At 44.1% G+C, this 16,792-nt stretch overlaps 1 protein-coding gene across 1 annotated transcript; it reads right to left on the reverse strand.

The window, feature by feature from the left end:
• Positions 1-987: 987 nt before the first annotated feature.
• LOC115163420 (uncharacterized) lies at positions 988-16,483 on the reverse strand. Its single transcript, XM_029715273.1, has 9 exons — positions 16,355-16,483; positions 11,707-11,909; positions 9,411-9,515; positions 9,218-9,313; positions 8,951-9,061; positions 8,373-8,499; positions 1,841-2,510; positions 1,592-1,676; positions 988-999 (listed from the first exon to the last, which is right to left on the reverse strand). The coding sequence occupies exons 1-9, from the start codon at positions 16,377-16,379 to the stop codon at positions 988-990; spliced, it is 1,434 nt and encodes a 477-aa protein (XP_029571133.1). The 5' UTR covers positions 16,380-16,483.
• Positions 16,484-16,792: the final 309 nt, after the last annotated feature.

The raw sequence follows: 16,792 nt of genomic DNA on the forward strand, positions 1-16,792 counted from the left end.
GTAAGTCCTCCTGACGTTCAAAGCTTTGCAAACACTTGGTGCACTGATAAGTGTGAGATCTCACGTGTTTTGTCAAATTGCTTGCTTCAATGAAAGTTTTGTCACACAGAGAGCAAGAGAGGAGACTCTTCGCCACCAAGCACTCTTTTTTATGCTCCTTCAAATGAAAGTTCCTTTGGAAATTTCCTCCACAGCCAGGGCACTGGTAAGGGAGTTGATCATGTTTGGATTTGAGGTGTTTTCTCATTAAATATGGACTGTCGAAAGTCTTATTACACAAACTGCAATTTCTGTCTTTGGAAGACTGATCTGGAGTGGGAAGAATGTTGGAAGTTGTTGAGCTCGCCGCCAAGCACAATTTCTTATGTTCCTTTAAATGAAACTTCCTCTTGAAATGTTCTCCACAGTCGCAGCACTGGTAAGGGAGCTGATCATGTTTGGAATTCAGGTGCTTTCTCATTAAATATGCACTTTGGAAAGTTTCCTGACACACATGGCAAGTTCTGGCTTTGGAAAACTCTCTTGGAGTGGGACGAACGTTAGAAGTTGTTGGGCTCAGGGGCGAAGTGCCATTGGGCTGGGATGTCTCGATCCCATCCTCAAAATATGCTGTAGACATGTTATCCTCTTCAAAAGATGCTGTAGACATGTTATCCTTTTCTTCCGGTTGAGTTGCCACCTCACACCCAATCTGTTGATGTTTCTGTAAGTCCTCCTGATGTTCAAAGCTTTGCAAACACTGGGTACACTGGTAAGGACTCTGCTCAGTATGAGATCTCACGTGTGCCGTCAAATCCTTTGCTCCAATGAAAGTCTTCCTACATAAGGAGCAGATTTTGACCCGCTTGCTTCTATTAGACTGCCCAATTACATGGGATAGGTCAGGGGCCAAAGAATACTGAGGCATACTGTCAAAAGGTTCTCTGTTCTGTCCACTGCACTCCTCTGAGTGAAAGTCCTTGACGTGGTGGTGCAGTTTTTCTTCCTCTAGGTCTCTACCTAGAGTTGAAAATAAAAAAAATGGTGATCTCAAAACATCGCAAAATCTGGGAGAACAAGTAAGGGTCAAATGGTTATAGATATACTGTCTGGCTAAGATATGCAAATTGCTTTAACTTTAGCAGCCATAGGTTTTATGCTATTAATAAAATTGCCAAATGTGTGACTTTTTGAACATGCACTCCAAGGCAAGTGGTTGAAGGGGAAGTACTTTAAAACTTAATGTCAGATGGTTTCTCCCCCTGATAGTCGTCTATGGGCCGGGATAAACTGTAAACTCCAGCTAACTTTAGCCACAGCCTAGCTAAAAATCAATGGGAGGGGTGGTGCCTGTTATGCATGAGTTGGCCATTCTTTTCAACGGGCACCGCATACACCTACCACTCCCATTCATTGTTAGCAAGCGGTGACTGAAATTAGCTGAAGTTTGTAGAAAACTGAACCATGGATTACAGTTTCTCCTGGCCTATAGTATACTTTCAGGGTGAGAAACCATCTGACATCACGTTGTAAAATACTGAGCTTACCATTAATATATTATAAACGTTGAGCCAAATATCACTTTAAGAAGCTGATTCTGTATAAAATTGACAGCCTGAATCATAGCTAGGATGATGATTTTCCTACCAGCTTTCCTTTTCTTGGGAGCATCATCATTTGAGGTTACACTGGCTTGTCTGAAAAATACCAAATTGAAGGAGCGTTAGGATTGTAATGGAAGATTACATTTACATTTAAGTCATTTAGCAGACGCTCTTATCCAGAGCGACTTACAAATTGGTGCATTCACCTTACCAGTAGCAAGAATTGTTTCCAGTATAATAAATTCACAATTTCTTACTCAGTCTCTGGTGGTGGCTGTCCATTGGCATTCCTCTTACTTTCTGGTGATATGACCCATCCTGCTCTCTGTCCTTGGGATGCCCCTTTTTTAATTTGAAGCCTCTTTCTCCTCAATGTTGGACTCAATGTTGGAGATGACACAGGTAACGGCATATCAGTAAAGTCAAGTCGGTGCAGAAGCACCGTGGGCTGACGGAGCAGACAGGAAGTTGACAAACTAGAACTGTCCTGCACTTTCTGTTGGATGCTGTGAGGTTTTTGTATTTTTAGCCCACTGTCAGTTTGAGGTTGGTGAAAAGCTCCATCTAGTTCCCTCTCTCTTGCTGACTCTTTGTCAGTTGTCTCGTGTTTAAGGTTTCCCTCAGTAGTTTCCTTGTGTATACACACCTCTTCTGAACCTTGAATTTGTAATGACAAAATCTCAACATTTAAATTTCCGTCTGAATGCATCCCTTCTACGCTCTTCACGTAATCTGACTCCAACAAAGGAAGCATTTCTGAATCGTTGTCAGATGAGGCTGGGCTTTGAATGTTCATATGTTCATATGGCAAAGGTTCCTCCATGGGTTCTGATTTGATCTCTGGGTCAGTTTGATCTGGAAAGATCACAACTGTCTTTAGTGGAGAGAGCGACAGCGATGAGAGGATGTAGTCGACCGAAGATAGAGCTGAGACAGGAAGACAAGGAAAGTCAATGTCAAACAAACCCTGGTTCTTCTTTTTTAGTTTTAGGGATACAAACCAATGTCTTTTTATGGCATTGATAATAAACAACCAGCAGTTATATGATATAGTAGTGAACAATAGTTACCGGAGTTGTAACTCCAATTCTATGAGTGGAGCGGAGCCCCATAGGAGAGCTCTGCTCCTAGTGGTTTGAATAGCCTGATAGAAAATGATGCACACACCTGCAGCCAATGGGAGCACAGGTGTCCCTATATAAGTGGACACTTCCCCTTAATCAGCCTCCCGAAAAATGATCTTCCGCAAGACTGGGTCGGCAGGGCCTTAAGTCCTATGGGGCTCTGCTCCACTCATAGAACTGGAGTTACCACTCCGGTAACTATCGTTCTATATCGTGGAGCGGAGCCCCATAGGGGAGCTCTGCTCCTAGTGGTTTAAGGTGGAGCGCAACGCTCCAAAATGTACTTTCCGCCGAGCCTAACACTTCCAACTTAATGAAAAGGTCGGGCCCAGCAATGGCTGCGACCAAGTCCCACAGTACTGTGACACACTGTGTCACAATATACTGTGTCCTCAGTACAATCCGCCCCACTCAGTCCAGAGACATAGTCAATAGCTAGTGGGCAGATAAACAGAATATGAGCCTTACTAATCTGAACCAGCAGATAGATGATACTTCAATATCCTGTCAATATTCAATGATTGGTCTAATAGCACTGTAAAACTAGTTGCAGAAACTATTTCCCTCATCCTTCCGCCCAAACATAGTCATAGACTTGTGGGCAGGTTAGAATACATGACCTCTACTGTACTGATCTCTCAGTCAGGAGTCATGTCACATAGTCACCCTAACAGGTAAAAGCGGACCTGAAGGAAACCAGTCCATCGGTCCACTTAGTTCAAGTCCTCCAATCCGCTATGCTGAGTACAGACTGAACCATGGTTAGAAGATATATCATACTGATTTCTCAGTAAATCCGCCATATTTAATCTAGATGCCAAAGCCTATGATTTGTGGGCAGATAGACAGAACATGGGCCATACTAATCTGACTAGCAGACAGATAATACCTCAATATCCTGTCAATACACATCGACCGGTATAACAGTAGTGTAATACCAGTTACAGCACTATTTCCCTCATCCTTCCGCCCCAACACAGTGATACAATGGTGGGTGAGTCAAAAAACACGTTCTCTACTGTACTGAATATCAGTCAGGAGACGTGACATATGTCTCTCTCTCTCAGTGGAAAAGAACAGGGCCTAATGGGAACCATGCCCAACAGCCCTTCATCTTTTCCTCCTAGCTCAAGTCCTTCCATCAGCCACGCTGAGTACAGACTGAGCCAGAGAGTTAGAAGACATATCCAAAAGGTAGAAACGGATAAAAGGAGCCGGTGACGACCATGACGCCGCTGCACAGATATCCTCTATTCCTGTTCCTCTGAAAAGGGCAGTAGATGCCGCTACTCCACGAGCGGGCTGGGCTCTTACACCCTGAGGCAATGGCCGCCCTGCCGCTTCATAAGCCGTCTCAATGCCAGTGAGACAGTCGCTGTTTAGAAAGTGGTCTCACACCGTGACACACACAAAGAGCCACGTAGCGCGCCAAGCAATGAAGCCTCTCCTATCTCCGCTCCACATTGGGAGGGGGGAGAGGGCCCACAGCTCAACGGTCTGTGACCAATATGAGCTCTTAATAACCTTCGGCATAAATGCCGGGTTAGGGCATAACACCGCCCTGCTCAGATCGCTATTAATGGCCAGGCAGTTGGGTCTCGTCGAAAGAGCACACAAATCACTGACACACTTAGCCGTGTCAAAGCGAGCAACAGTGCCGCCTTCAGAGATAACATCTTGAGGGGGATTTGATTAAATGGTTCGATCGGCGTCTTGCAGAGCGCCTCGAGGACCAAGGCCAAATCCCACCGAGGAAGCATGGCTCTAGGCATCGGCCAAAGCTGCCGCGTTCCCAATAGGAACCGTTTCACTAGAGGGTGGCTGAAGACAGTGTCTCTGCCAAACCCCTCATGACAAGCTGAAATCGTCGCCACAACACCTTAATGGTGGCGGGTGAGCGCTGCTTGTCAAACCTGAACTGTAGGAAAGAGAGCACACTCTCGACCTGTGGCACACCATTGTGAAAACACGTTCCATTTGCTGGCATAAGTCCTGGATTACTGAATCAGATGACCCACGGCGCTCTCAGGAGCCAGACCATCAGTGGTTGGCCGATTATGGGCAATTGCCCTGTCGTGCCTCCCGCCTGAGACGTCGCGTGCCATCGATGTGGAATAGGCCAAGGTGGCGAAAACAGCATCTGAATCATCTTCGCGAACCAAGGAACCACTGGGTGATCGGGGGCTATCAATATGATTGACAGCCCGCCTGTTCTCACTCGGGCTAACAGTGGGAGAATGCAGGACAGCGGTGGAAATGCATACAGGAGAACATTTGGCCACGGCTGGTGCGCAAAAGCTTCCATCCCTAGTGGTGGTTCGTCCTGGGCTCGGAGAGAGAACCAGAGGGGGCAATGTGCGCTCGCGCGTTGTGCTTAAAAGTCCACCTCGGCTCTCCCGAACCGTTCCAATATTTGGAGAACAATGTCGGCGTGCAGATGCCAGCACGTTGCGACCACGCAGGGTAGGCGCGAAGGGGGTCAGAACCAGTAGAACTGTTTCCAACTCTAGGAGGTTGATGTGATGTCCCGAGGGAGACCACACACCTCCGATCGCCAGAGTCTGACATGTCCCTCCCTCCCCATCCAGTCAGACAAGCGTCTGTAAACCCTAGAGTGGAGGAGGACACTCTGCCTATTGGGAGCCCTTGCGTCAGAATGCACGGGTCTCTCCAATAGTTCAGGTCCGCTCTGAGCGAGAGGGGAACCACAAACAACCGACGAAGATGCCGCACTGGGTCTAGTCGTAGTTGGGCGAACCATCGCTGTGTTCTGCGCGTGTGCAGTAGTCCCAGCGGAACCACGGAGTGGGCAGACGTCATGAGACCCAGGAGTGTCATGACCGAATGCGCCATCACTGTGTGATTCGGATGAAACTTTCGTAGGGCTAGCAACAGGGCAGCCCGACAAGGATCCGAAATTCGAGCCTTCATATTCACAGTGTCTAGCTGCAATCCCAGGTAGACAATCCGATGACTGGGCCAAGGTGCGCTCTTTTCCCAATTCACAGCAAACCCCCAAACACATGAGATGAATCACAGTCTGTGTCGTGTGTGCGATCGCCAGCTCTGCTGATGGGGCGAGACCAGTAGGTCGTCTAGGTAGGCCAAGTCCCTTATCCCCTGACGACGCAACGGTTCGATTGCCGCCTCCACGCATTTGGAAAAGGTGCGAGGTGCCAGGGTGAACCCGAATGGCATTCTCACATACTCGTATGCCACCCCTTGGGAGGCGAAACGCAGAAACTTACTGTGACGCGGATGTACCGGCACATGGAAGTACACGTCCTTTAGGTCTATGCTTATACAAAAGTCTGTTGTGGACACATTCCAGCAGATGCTGTGTTGTAAGCATTCGAAAGGGCCCTTTGGCTACACTCTCGTTGAGAATGTGTAGATCCAGTAATGGCCTCATTCCCCCCGTCTTTTTTGGCACTAGGAAGTAGGGCAAATATAGCCCGTTGTTCCTTTGTTCGCGGGGATCTACTGTGACCGCCTCCTTCGCCAAAAGTTCCATAATCTCTGCAGTGAGAGATTTCCACGCCCGGAAACGGGGGAGGAGTCCAATGGAATTGGATGGCATAACCCTTCTCCAACGTCCCAGGCTGCTCTTTAAAACCTCAGCCACATTACTCCTAGGAGTTTGTGGTGTGGATTTTTTATGAGGTATAGCATGGCGGCTCATCAAAGGCGTCCGCTTTGCCGCCCTCTTATCATTCCCACTCACACAGTCCTCGTGTGCGCTTAGCTACGCACTCATAGTGGGGCTGTGCGACACTCAAGAGTGGTGAGAGGAAGAGAGAGAGAAACAGAAAGAGGGAACCTGAAAGTTTTTTTGGTTTGTCTTGGAAAAGAGGTTCTCTTGTGACAAAGTCAACTGGAACACAGTCTTTATTATACAAACAACACGTCGGCTACTCCATCCCTATACAGGGGTGGGGGGGACAGTGGGCACAATCGAACAGGGCGATGTGCTCTCTTCTATCCTCTACCCTCGTTTCGTCATGGCCGACGTCTCTTCAGGCCAACCTAGGGTGTCGCTACGGTGACGTCACAACCACCTCTCTTGCCGGCGGGGCGGGGCCCACTCTCGTGGCGCTGGATGTTGTCGTCTGTCGCCGGGCTCGCCGTCTGGCAGTAGACCCAGGTCTATTGGTGACGTCCTGCCAGCGGCAGGTGTCTAGATAATTGCTTCCTCTCGTAATCCAGCTTCCCAACATGCTCCGTCGCTTCTGTGGCGGTGACTCCAACGAGGCCGTCGTCAGAGATGGGAGCATTCAACTGCATGGCTTTGTCGGTCTCCTTCATGGCTGTCGTTCCGCGACCACCGAAGTGGCCATGGACCTTCCCGCACACACAGCCGATGCTTGGGTGATGCTTCTTCTCTCTTCCTCCGACAGCCCAGTCTTACCCGTGGTGAGACGGGACAGAGAGGCTGCCAGGAGGGCAATATTATTTGCTGCTGCTACAGCCTGGGCCCCTAGTACAAAGGACTTCTCAACCAGCTGCGTTGTGAGTCGGTCCTTTGATGTGGGTAGAATGGCCTTCTTGGACGAGGGCCAGGAGCTCGAACCCGGGACGAGATACGCAGCCATTGCGCTCTCGAGCCTGGGGATCCCCTGGGAAATTCCCACTCGTCTGCCGTCCACTCTGGTGAATGGGATATAAACCATGGCCGGCGCTCGCGCCGTCAAAGGTGACTTTTATGAGCCCTCCACGTACTTTCTGAGCGAGGGCATTGCAGGAGCCAATGGCTCCGCCGCCCTTCTTGGCCGAGAATAGGGGCCGCCCTCCATCATATCCACCTCCGGGTTGGGGGGCAGCTGGATCTCTAGCCAGCTCGCAGCCCTCTCAATGAGCACTGGAAACTAAGAGCGCAGAGAGGCCGTGACGTAGGAGGGGGCTGCTGAGTAGACAGAGTCCATCTCGTCCTCGCCCAAGGATAAGAAAAACCTTGCACTCTCCTGAGGGAGTTTTTTTTCTCCAAATTCGGTCAGTGGAATGGAGTGTTCCGGAGAAACATTCATTCACCTACCGACATCCTCGTCATCTCCAGAGGCGGCACCGTTATATGATGCCTCAGAAGCTGAGGCTAACACTGACATTGCATCCTCTAGAGGAAAATCCTCCCTAAAAAATGCCCACCGCTGCTTCCTCTCCTTTAAAAAAAAGGAGGGCGCAGCTAGGGCATTGTGGGGGATTTGTGAGGCCGCTCCTAGCGTGCTGTGACCCTAAGCACACGAAACACAGGTCGTGTGAGTCTACAGCCGCCATAGAGGAGCAGCGACACTGAGCTCTTAAAAGAGCTTTTGGGTTGGGTGGAAATACTGGTGTGCTCATTTTAGATGGACGATGAGACTTCGAAATCAACGGCAGGTTTTTCCTGAGACTTATCTTCTCTTCTCAGCTTCTTCAGTCCAGTCCAAGTCGCTGAAGATAATGGGAGGCTGATTGAGGGGAAGCGTCCCCTTATATAGGGACACCTGTGCTCCCATTGGCTGCAAGTGTGTGCATAATTTTCTCTCAGGCTATTCGCTGCCTAGGCAGCGGGGTAAACCACTAGGAGCAGAACTCCCCTATGGGGCGGAGCTCCACGATATAGAACAGTGAGTTCAAGTTTGTTTAATTTTAGGTCATACATTAAAGCTCAGAGTAACGTAGCTCTTACCATTGGTGTCCACATATTCATATGTGTTGTTGTGGTACTGGAGTAGGGTCTTCAAAGGCTCGGGGTGACACACAAACTGCACACAGTCCTCCAGGATAGAAGGGTCAGGTAGAAACCAAGATGCAGTCTAATGGAAAGAGGAATGGCAATGGTCCCCGTTTCTATAATATCATCTGCATGAATAATTTATATAAAACCGGTTAATAGAAACATCTCTCTGTGGATGTTGCATTCTACCATAATTGAATCCAATTAATAGACATTTTGCATTTATATAATTTCAACATTTGGATTAACCCATAGAATTGGATAGAGGCCACATCTTTGCAGTGGCAGCATTGAGAGCTATCTCCATTTTAAAGTAGCCAATTTCTTCTTCTACTTCTATTAGTGTATTGACAGTCTGTAAACAAACTGAAAGGGTGTGTACTGCCACCCTTTCTGAATAGGTTTGAAGCCTACTTACCCAAAGTGGAACACTGTCACCTTTGGTCCAACCGATTTGTATAGGATCCCTTTGTAAGGTGATTGTTGTATGAAAGTAGACTGATGATGGCAATAACATCTTAGCATGGTACCTGTTGAAGGGTTGGTGTTGGAAGTAGCTTCTCCAGCCTAGACATGAACTCCCACACCAGACTCTGCAGTGCGGAGTCATACTTGAGGCCGAATTCCTCTGAATAAACATTCTAGAAAACAAACAAGAACATCATGTCCATGCTTTTGAATTAAAACAATGATCTACAATATGTGTGAAAGTATTCATACCTTTCACATTTTGGTAACCTTCTAAAGAAAAATGTCATGAATAATTTATCAGCTACACAGTCAGTGACAACACTGACCTGGAAGAAGTGTTCCCTCTCAATTGGGTCTTCTAGCAGGCTCTGAATCAGCTTCAGGAAGTTGGATTCTGATGCCTCCACCTCTGGATCAGGAATCTACAGCAAGCATTGAACAGTCAGTCAATTTAACTAGCCAACGTTAAACAACAGCAAAGTTATCATTCTTGATATTTCACTGAGTAGCAGCACTCACCTCCTTTTCCCTATGAGTGATGACACAGGATCTAAGCCTGTTCAGGTGTGGCTGGATGGTCTCGGAGTCGGCTAGGTGATCTGTACGACACAACTCCAGAACCAGCTGATGGAGTAAAAAAATACAATGAATTATTATTTACACCAACCTGCAAGTAAGAGACTATGGGAAACATTTTCGTAGTGCAAAAGCAATGTGTTCATTGCTAAATTTACCATAAACCTCATTGTAATCTGGCATCGTGATTTAATTTAATTTCAAATAAAATAAATTGACCATTTATGTATTGCTCAGTTCACTAAACTAGTTAAATAATCGCCTCCTTACAATGTACATTGTTGAAGAAATGTTTCTAATGAAATCTTGGTGCCAGATTACAATGAGGTTTATGGTAAATTTTGCACCAACAAATTGATTTTGCACTACGAAAATGTCACCCTACACATGTACAGTGCCTTCAGAAAGTATTCATAACCCATTACTTTTTCCATATTTTGTTGTGTTACAGCCTGAATATAAAATTGATTAAATTTAGATTTTGTGTCACTGGCCTGCACACAATGCCCCATAAATGTGAAAATGTTAAAAATGAATAAAAAATGAAAAGCTGAAACGTCTTGAGTCACTAAGTATTCAAACCTTTTGTTATGGCAAGCCTAAATAGGTTCAGGAGTAAAAATGTGCTTAACATGTGTGCAATTATAGAGTTTAACATTATTTTTTGAATGACTACCTCATCTCTGTACCCCACACACACAGTTAGGAAACCATTCAGGGATTTCACCATGAGACTAATGGTGACTTTAAAGCAGTTGCAGAGTTTAATGGCTGTGATAGGAGAAAACTGAGGATGGATCAACAACATTGTAGTTACTCCACAATACTAACCAAAATGACAGAGTGAAAAGAAGGAAGCCTGTAGAGAATACAAATACTCCTAAACATGCATCCTGTTTGCAATAAGGCACTAAAGTAAAACTGCACAAAATGTGTCAAAGAAATTAACTTTATGTCCTGAATATAAAGTCTTATGTTTGGGGCAAATCCAACAACCCTGAGTACCATTTTTCATATTTTCAAGCATGTTGCTGGCTGCGTCATTTTATGAGTATGCTTGTCATTGGCAAGGACTAGTGAGATTCTTTAGATAAAAATAAACAGAATAGAGCTAAGCACAGGCAAAATCCTAGAGGAAAACCTGGTTCAGTCTGCTTTCCAACAGACACTGGGAGACATTCACCTTTCAGCAGGACAATAACCTAAAACAAGGCCAAAGACACACTGGAATTGCTTACCAAGACAACATTGAATGTTTTTGATTGGCCTAGATCCAGTTTTGACTTCTATGCTAAGACTTGTCTAGCAATGATCAACAACCAACTTGACAGAGATTGAAGAATAACATTTCTAAAAAAGAATGTGCAAAGCTCTTACAGACTTACCCAGAAAGACTCACAACTGTAATCGATGCCAAAGGTGATTCTAACATGTATTGACTCAGGTGTGTGAAAACTTAGGTAAATTATATATTTCTGTATTTGATTTTCAATACATTTCTAAAAACATGTTTTCCCTTTGTCATTATGGGGTATTGTGTGTAGTGGGCTTGGGCGGTATACCGTATAGAGTGTGCAAAGCTGTCATCAAGGCAAAGGTTGACTACTTTGAAGAATCTCAAATATAAAATATAAAATAAATATTGTTTAACACTTTTTTTGTTACTACATGATTCCATATGTGTTATTTCACCCCATCTTCACTATTATTCTACAATGTAGAAAATAGTACAAATAAAGAAACACCCTGGAACGGGTAGGTGTGCCCAAACTTTTGATTGGTACTGTATATATGTATAACTTTAAGAGCTGGATTGCCTGTCACCGCAATTCGTTTATTTTCTTTTGAGCTCGTTAGCATATTTAGCTAGCAGCCTCCATGGAAATTTGCTATTACTTGTGCTCATTCTGTTAGCATTCTGGTAATAGACGCCCATGTTTTCTTTCTTCGTTTTTGGCGCCCCCTTGTGTACTAAGCCAGTAATACTGTAAATCACAGGGTGAGAGAAGGACGATATGAAAATCTGAATACCTCCCAACCCTAGTGTGTAGATAGATGGGTGAGAGAAAAAAAAATCTATTTAATCCATTTTGAATTCAGGCTGTAACAACAAAATGTGGAGTAATTTAAGAGGTCTGAATACTTTCTGAAGGCACTGTATATAGTCTGTGACCTCACCCCCTGTACTTGAACAAGTGCCCCATCCCTCCTCTTCTTTTCCATCCATGCCATTTCTCACCTGTGCTCGCAGTCCCATGATGAGTTGGACTCGCTCTCTGTAACTCATCAGATCTGGGACTACCTCCAACACGGTGGTGACAAACTCCTCCACCAAGCCATAGTCCATTATGTCTCTCCGCTGAACAACTTGCCACAGAGCTGCAGACACTAGACGCAGTGGAGGAACAAAAAGGCGCAAAGACGACAGCGGAAGAGGTCCATCTACAGAAACACAAATTCAGACAGTTAGCTTGATGACAAATACCTTATAAAATACTTATATGAAGACAATTTCATAATAAGCAATATATGTTCGATTTTCTTGTCAAACAAGGCTTTGAAAAAACGATGTAAAAATTAAAAATGATGTGAAATAATATTTATTGTATTTTTCTAGAGGCAATCTGCAGTCACCCCACCGCTGGAGAAATGTAACCACTCTCAAATTCATGAACAGAGCTATGGATACAAGGCCTGACCATCCATGACAAAATAAGTTTGAACCATGTGTTGCGGCTATACAGTATTTGTTTACAATTACATTGTTTACAAACAAACAAGTAAAACCAGCTTTTATTTTGGGTTCTGATGGAGTACGACAGTTGAACTAAGCTCATGAGGCATACATTATATTCTTCAAGAAGTCGGTTCAATTATTTGAATTCCATTTCGTTCGGGTTTTTTTGTGCGCTCTATGTGCACACTTCAGTTTCTCTACAGATAAATCCGATACAGCCCGAACTGTGTGATGTAGTAGGGAGTTGCCAATTTTCAACATAGTTTAGCGCATAAAACGTGGTAATTAACTACAATGACCATTATCCATTGTGCATCTACTTGTCCTGTCTGTTTCTTTTACGCCTTCTACGGAAAAGACCAGAATGTGCGATGGTGAGGGGACATAGAGAGCAGCTGTTGCTTCGCGAGGTATCTCTACCTGAAAATACATGATCAAAGTGATTGACAGTTGGTATTCAACACTCATAAAAGTGTGTCTTATTTACTTTGAAGAACTACAAAATAGTGATTGTCAGACTGCATTGGAAGCGGCTCTATAGAGATAACTTAGACTGAAATTATAGTCATCAAATAATATGCACAACTGAAATATTTTATTAAAGTAATGTGAATAAATGATGGTTAATAAGTGATAAGCCGTAATGTCAGTCACTACCATCATGGGACTTTTATTAATTGTTTATTCTGTGTTGTTGCTCAGCACTATTAATTTTAAAGTAAAAAAATGTATATAGAAATCACAGATTGCCCCTTAAATACTCTTTGATGTAAAGTCCCCTGTTTAGGGAACCTGCGTGGTTCTGGAACCGTTTCCGACCGACATTTTCGCTTATAAATCTATCTGTGGACACCGTAGATCAAAATGTCTCACATTGAGCGGTAGCCCTGAGTCTCATGGACACAGGAGTTTGTCTCTTCTGCCTGTATGAAGCAGGATGTGAAATCTGACCCCACTTGAAGCTGGGCTGTCCCTCGTACCATTTCATTTGCTCTTTCGACTATCCAACTCCTGGCTGAACCCTACGTCACAGCCACTAACAACACATATGCCCGGAATCCTTACACCATAACGCAGCAGGAGAGTGGTTTCGTCACTGTAGCATATTCAGAGGTCGATTTACTAAGGCTGTCCCCAACTAAAAAAAATATTGTGTCAACCGAAAGTCGTCTGTTCTTTCGACCAATTGATTGCTCTAATTGTTTAAACCTGTATTTTTCCATATATAGACACACCCTATGTGTTTTAATAAAATCAACTATATGCATTGAGTTTGTCTGATGCTTTAAGCTTACGGTTTGATGCCTCAAGAGGGTGCCAGAGATCTAGATAACCAGAAGAAGAAAAAATACCTGACTCAACTATTCTCCTCCCGCTCCTGCTGGCTTTCGCATATTCGGCCATTACTCTCCTGAAGTTGACAGCAATAGGCTACACGAGGTGTCGTCAACCTTCCTCATGTGGAATGCCAATTTATCTTACCGTTTCTACCGATCTGTGTGCCAGTTATGGTTTTCATATGCAAATTATCGTGACACAGTTTCATTTAATTTATAATGACGTCTTCATACCACAAAACCATTGTCATGTGGTTAATCAAAATTCTATCCAAATCTAAATGAAAAAGATACAAACCTAAAACATGACTTATAATGCCATTGACAACTATGTAAAAATATCCTACATAAAGCCAACAAATAAAAACATTGAAGGCTGCAGGTAGAAAATATCCTGATAAAAATAAATATCCTATAAATCATATTGGCTACACATGGCCTGTCTGCAACGAACTTGAAACATTGTATCAACTATTAACTTGGGTCAGGCCTGAAGCTTGTGCTAGCAAACTTGCAACATAGTATAAAATATTCTGGGCTCTCAGACTTTCCTGTGCCAGTGAGCTCGGAACAGACACAGCTTTAGGCTATTTGCGCAGGGGATCAGAAGCAGTGCTTGACTTGGGCAGGAGCTCATCGGAGCTGAGTACCGGCATTTGTTCTACTGCTTGAGCTCCTGTTCCTCTTTTAGAATATTAGCTCAAAAGTATTGTGGCGCTCATGCACCTAAATATAAACAGTACCAGCACCCAAAATGAGTACCGGAACCTATTTCATTCCAAGTCAAGCACTGATTCCACTGGATCAGAGCATGACAGGTCATTAGTGGTGGTGTGTTAAGCCAATCAGAAATACTATCAGATCCCCAAATGGTCACATTTATATGCCTACATTTGCACGCAGGCCAGGTAGCCTATAGGCCTACTTCTATGCGTGCGTGTACTTACTCAACATTGACAGGAGCGCTCCTAACAAAAGACAATGTATACATTTACATTACTCATAAATGGAATGAAATAAACCAAAACTTGTTTCTCACAAGTGTACCATAGGCTGTGCACTCTGCAACCACGTGTTCACTCTGACAGTGAGAATGGGAAGACTGAAATAATAATATTGAATGCATTAAAATAAATGACCGTAACCAAAGTAACAAACATTGTAGATTACAAACGATAGGAATTAACGGTAAATGTACTACTGGTGATTTATGGAATGGGGAATTGATATACACTAACAATCAAATGCAAACAATTCACACAATGAAGTTATGAAACAATAAATATGCACAAATTGGCGAGAGAGAGCTCATTGTGGAGAGAGAAGAGCATTGTGCATCTGGGCGAATAGTCAATACAACGTCTACATTGGCCAAGCAGAAGTCAGGGCATTCATACTTCTTGCGCTTCGCGGAGCAGTGGAGAGCTGTTATCAAGGAAGTGAGTCTGTGTTTATACAGGATGTACCGCTGCCAACTACTGTCAACCAATCAGGTCAATGCGGAGCTATACAGAGCCCTCTGTATTGTTACAAAATTTGGGAGGTACATGGCGATGCAGTACAGAGCTTGATTTGGCCTCTGCATGCCTCCACAAGTGTGTCACACCCTCCATATGGAGCCTCCGACCACATTTTCGAATCAAGCATAAATTGGCCTCCGCAATGGATTAGTTCACTGAGATGGGAGCAACTATATGTATTTGTTAATGCTCGACTAAAACAATCTCGGGCGACCAACAGCCTAACGACCAAACAATCGCCCAGTCGACTAATTGGGGTCAGCCCTACGATTTATAGACAGAAATCTAAAATAATTAATAGATTTGAAACAAAAAACACTTTGTCATTGACAGACAATATTAATATGAGATGAAAGGCGTGTTCCTAACTAGTTCAGGAAGCCAAGCTAGAGCTCTGTGAGAAGTTCACAGCAGTGGGGGCAAATTTAATCAAGAGAGACCTTTCAAAAAAATATGCACATTTCAAGCCATATTCATACAGAAATATAAAATATTTATTATTTTCATATTTGTACTGTGTACTTGAGCGTGTGTCTTCACAAGTGACTATACCTCAGCAATTTCTTTTTTTATTACCAGAAAGGTGAGATTTGAGAGCCATAAACTAGTAATTGTTTATGGCCCTCATGATAAATGGGGTGACTTTCGGCGATTACGTAAATTACATTCAAGAGGTTTTAATAATATTGTACTACAAATAATTCGTGGAAATAAAGCGCTAGCATCTGCAATTTTGCTCTATTGTTTTGTTGGTGTTTTGTACCTAGCAAAAAATGTCTAACGTCAGGAAACCGATGTGTGCGCTTCCATGGAGCAGAAGTCAGCCTGTTGTGATTCTGGAATAGCCAGACTGCTAGCAAGAATGACAAGCAACTGACGTAAGTGGCTTCTTTCGTCTTGTTTTCATGTCAATGCTAATATGATGTATTTGAGAGAGAACCAGTGGTCATTGTGCACATGTATTTATGTTTTCAATAAACATTGGAGCCCAAATATAGCTTACATGTTGTCAATCTAAACCAACCTCATCTGTTTTGCCCGATGGTTGCGCGCCCCTCGTTTTTGTTGCTAAACAACCAACCCGTCTATAGACATACCGTTAATAATATCAGTGTTTCATGTCATACCTTGCCTAGCTAGCTAATTCCAGAGATGTTCATGCAATAACTTTGCTCCCATGGCTGGCAGCTAACGTTAGCTAACGTGCTAGCCAATAAATCAGCTAGAAAGCTAACGTTAGTCTTTGGTAAAATCTCTGCAGAGGTGGCGACTACGATAACTGCTTTTATTTACCTTCTTCCTTAAGATGTTTTTGCATGTCGAGCTTCCAGTGTTAACTGTAGTGTATTACTTAACTGGCTTTTTTGGAAACAAAATGTGCTAACGCCACTCCAGAGTTTACCAATAAATCCAGGAAGAAACAACGTTACATCTTCTTTGAGATTTGGTTGGCGGGTCGCATCCAAATGTTAAAGTGCATACACCACCACCTACTGTACTGGAGTGTGAGGCCAGTCACTGCCTACCGGACTACATCATTTTATCTTCATTAGTCCTGCTCTTCTCCCCTCCCTACCACCCCAACCCTGTCCAGCCTTCTAACCCTTTCACACAATCTCTCCCTATCTATGTTAGACAGTTCACAAAATATCGACACATGCACCACTGTTTCCTCCACTAAACACTCATCACACAGACCTGTTTCATGTCTCCCTATCATCCATAATGTGG

The sequence above is a fragment of the Salmo trutta genome, chromosome 2 (assembly GCF_901001165.1).
Source record: "Salmo trutta chromosome 2, fSalTru1.1, whole genome shotgun sequence".
In the NCBI taxonomy this organism is placed as follows: domain Eukaryota; kingdom Metazoa; phylum Chordata; class Actinopteri; order Salmoniformes; family Salmonidae; genus Salmo; species Salmo trutta.

What these genes read in the sequence shown, in the direction of transcription:
- LOC115163420 (XM_029715273.1), bottom strand. Translation starts at nt 16,379, where the DNA reads ATGCAAAAACATCTTAAGGAAGAAG. An exon ending in TCATGGGACTGCGAGCACAG is followed by an intron (nt 9,516 to 11,706) that starts GTGAGAAATGGC and finishes TTACTCCATCAG; the next exon opens with CTGGTTCTGGAGTTGTGTCG. An exon ending in AGAGGGAACACTTCTTCCAG is followed by an intron (nt 9,062 to 9,217) that starts GTCAGTGTTGTC and finishes TTTGTTTTCTAG; the next exon opens with AATGTTTATTCAGAGGAATT.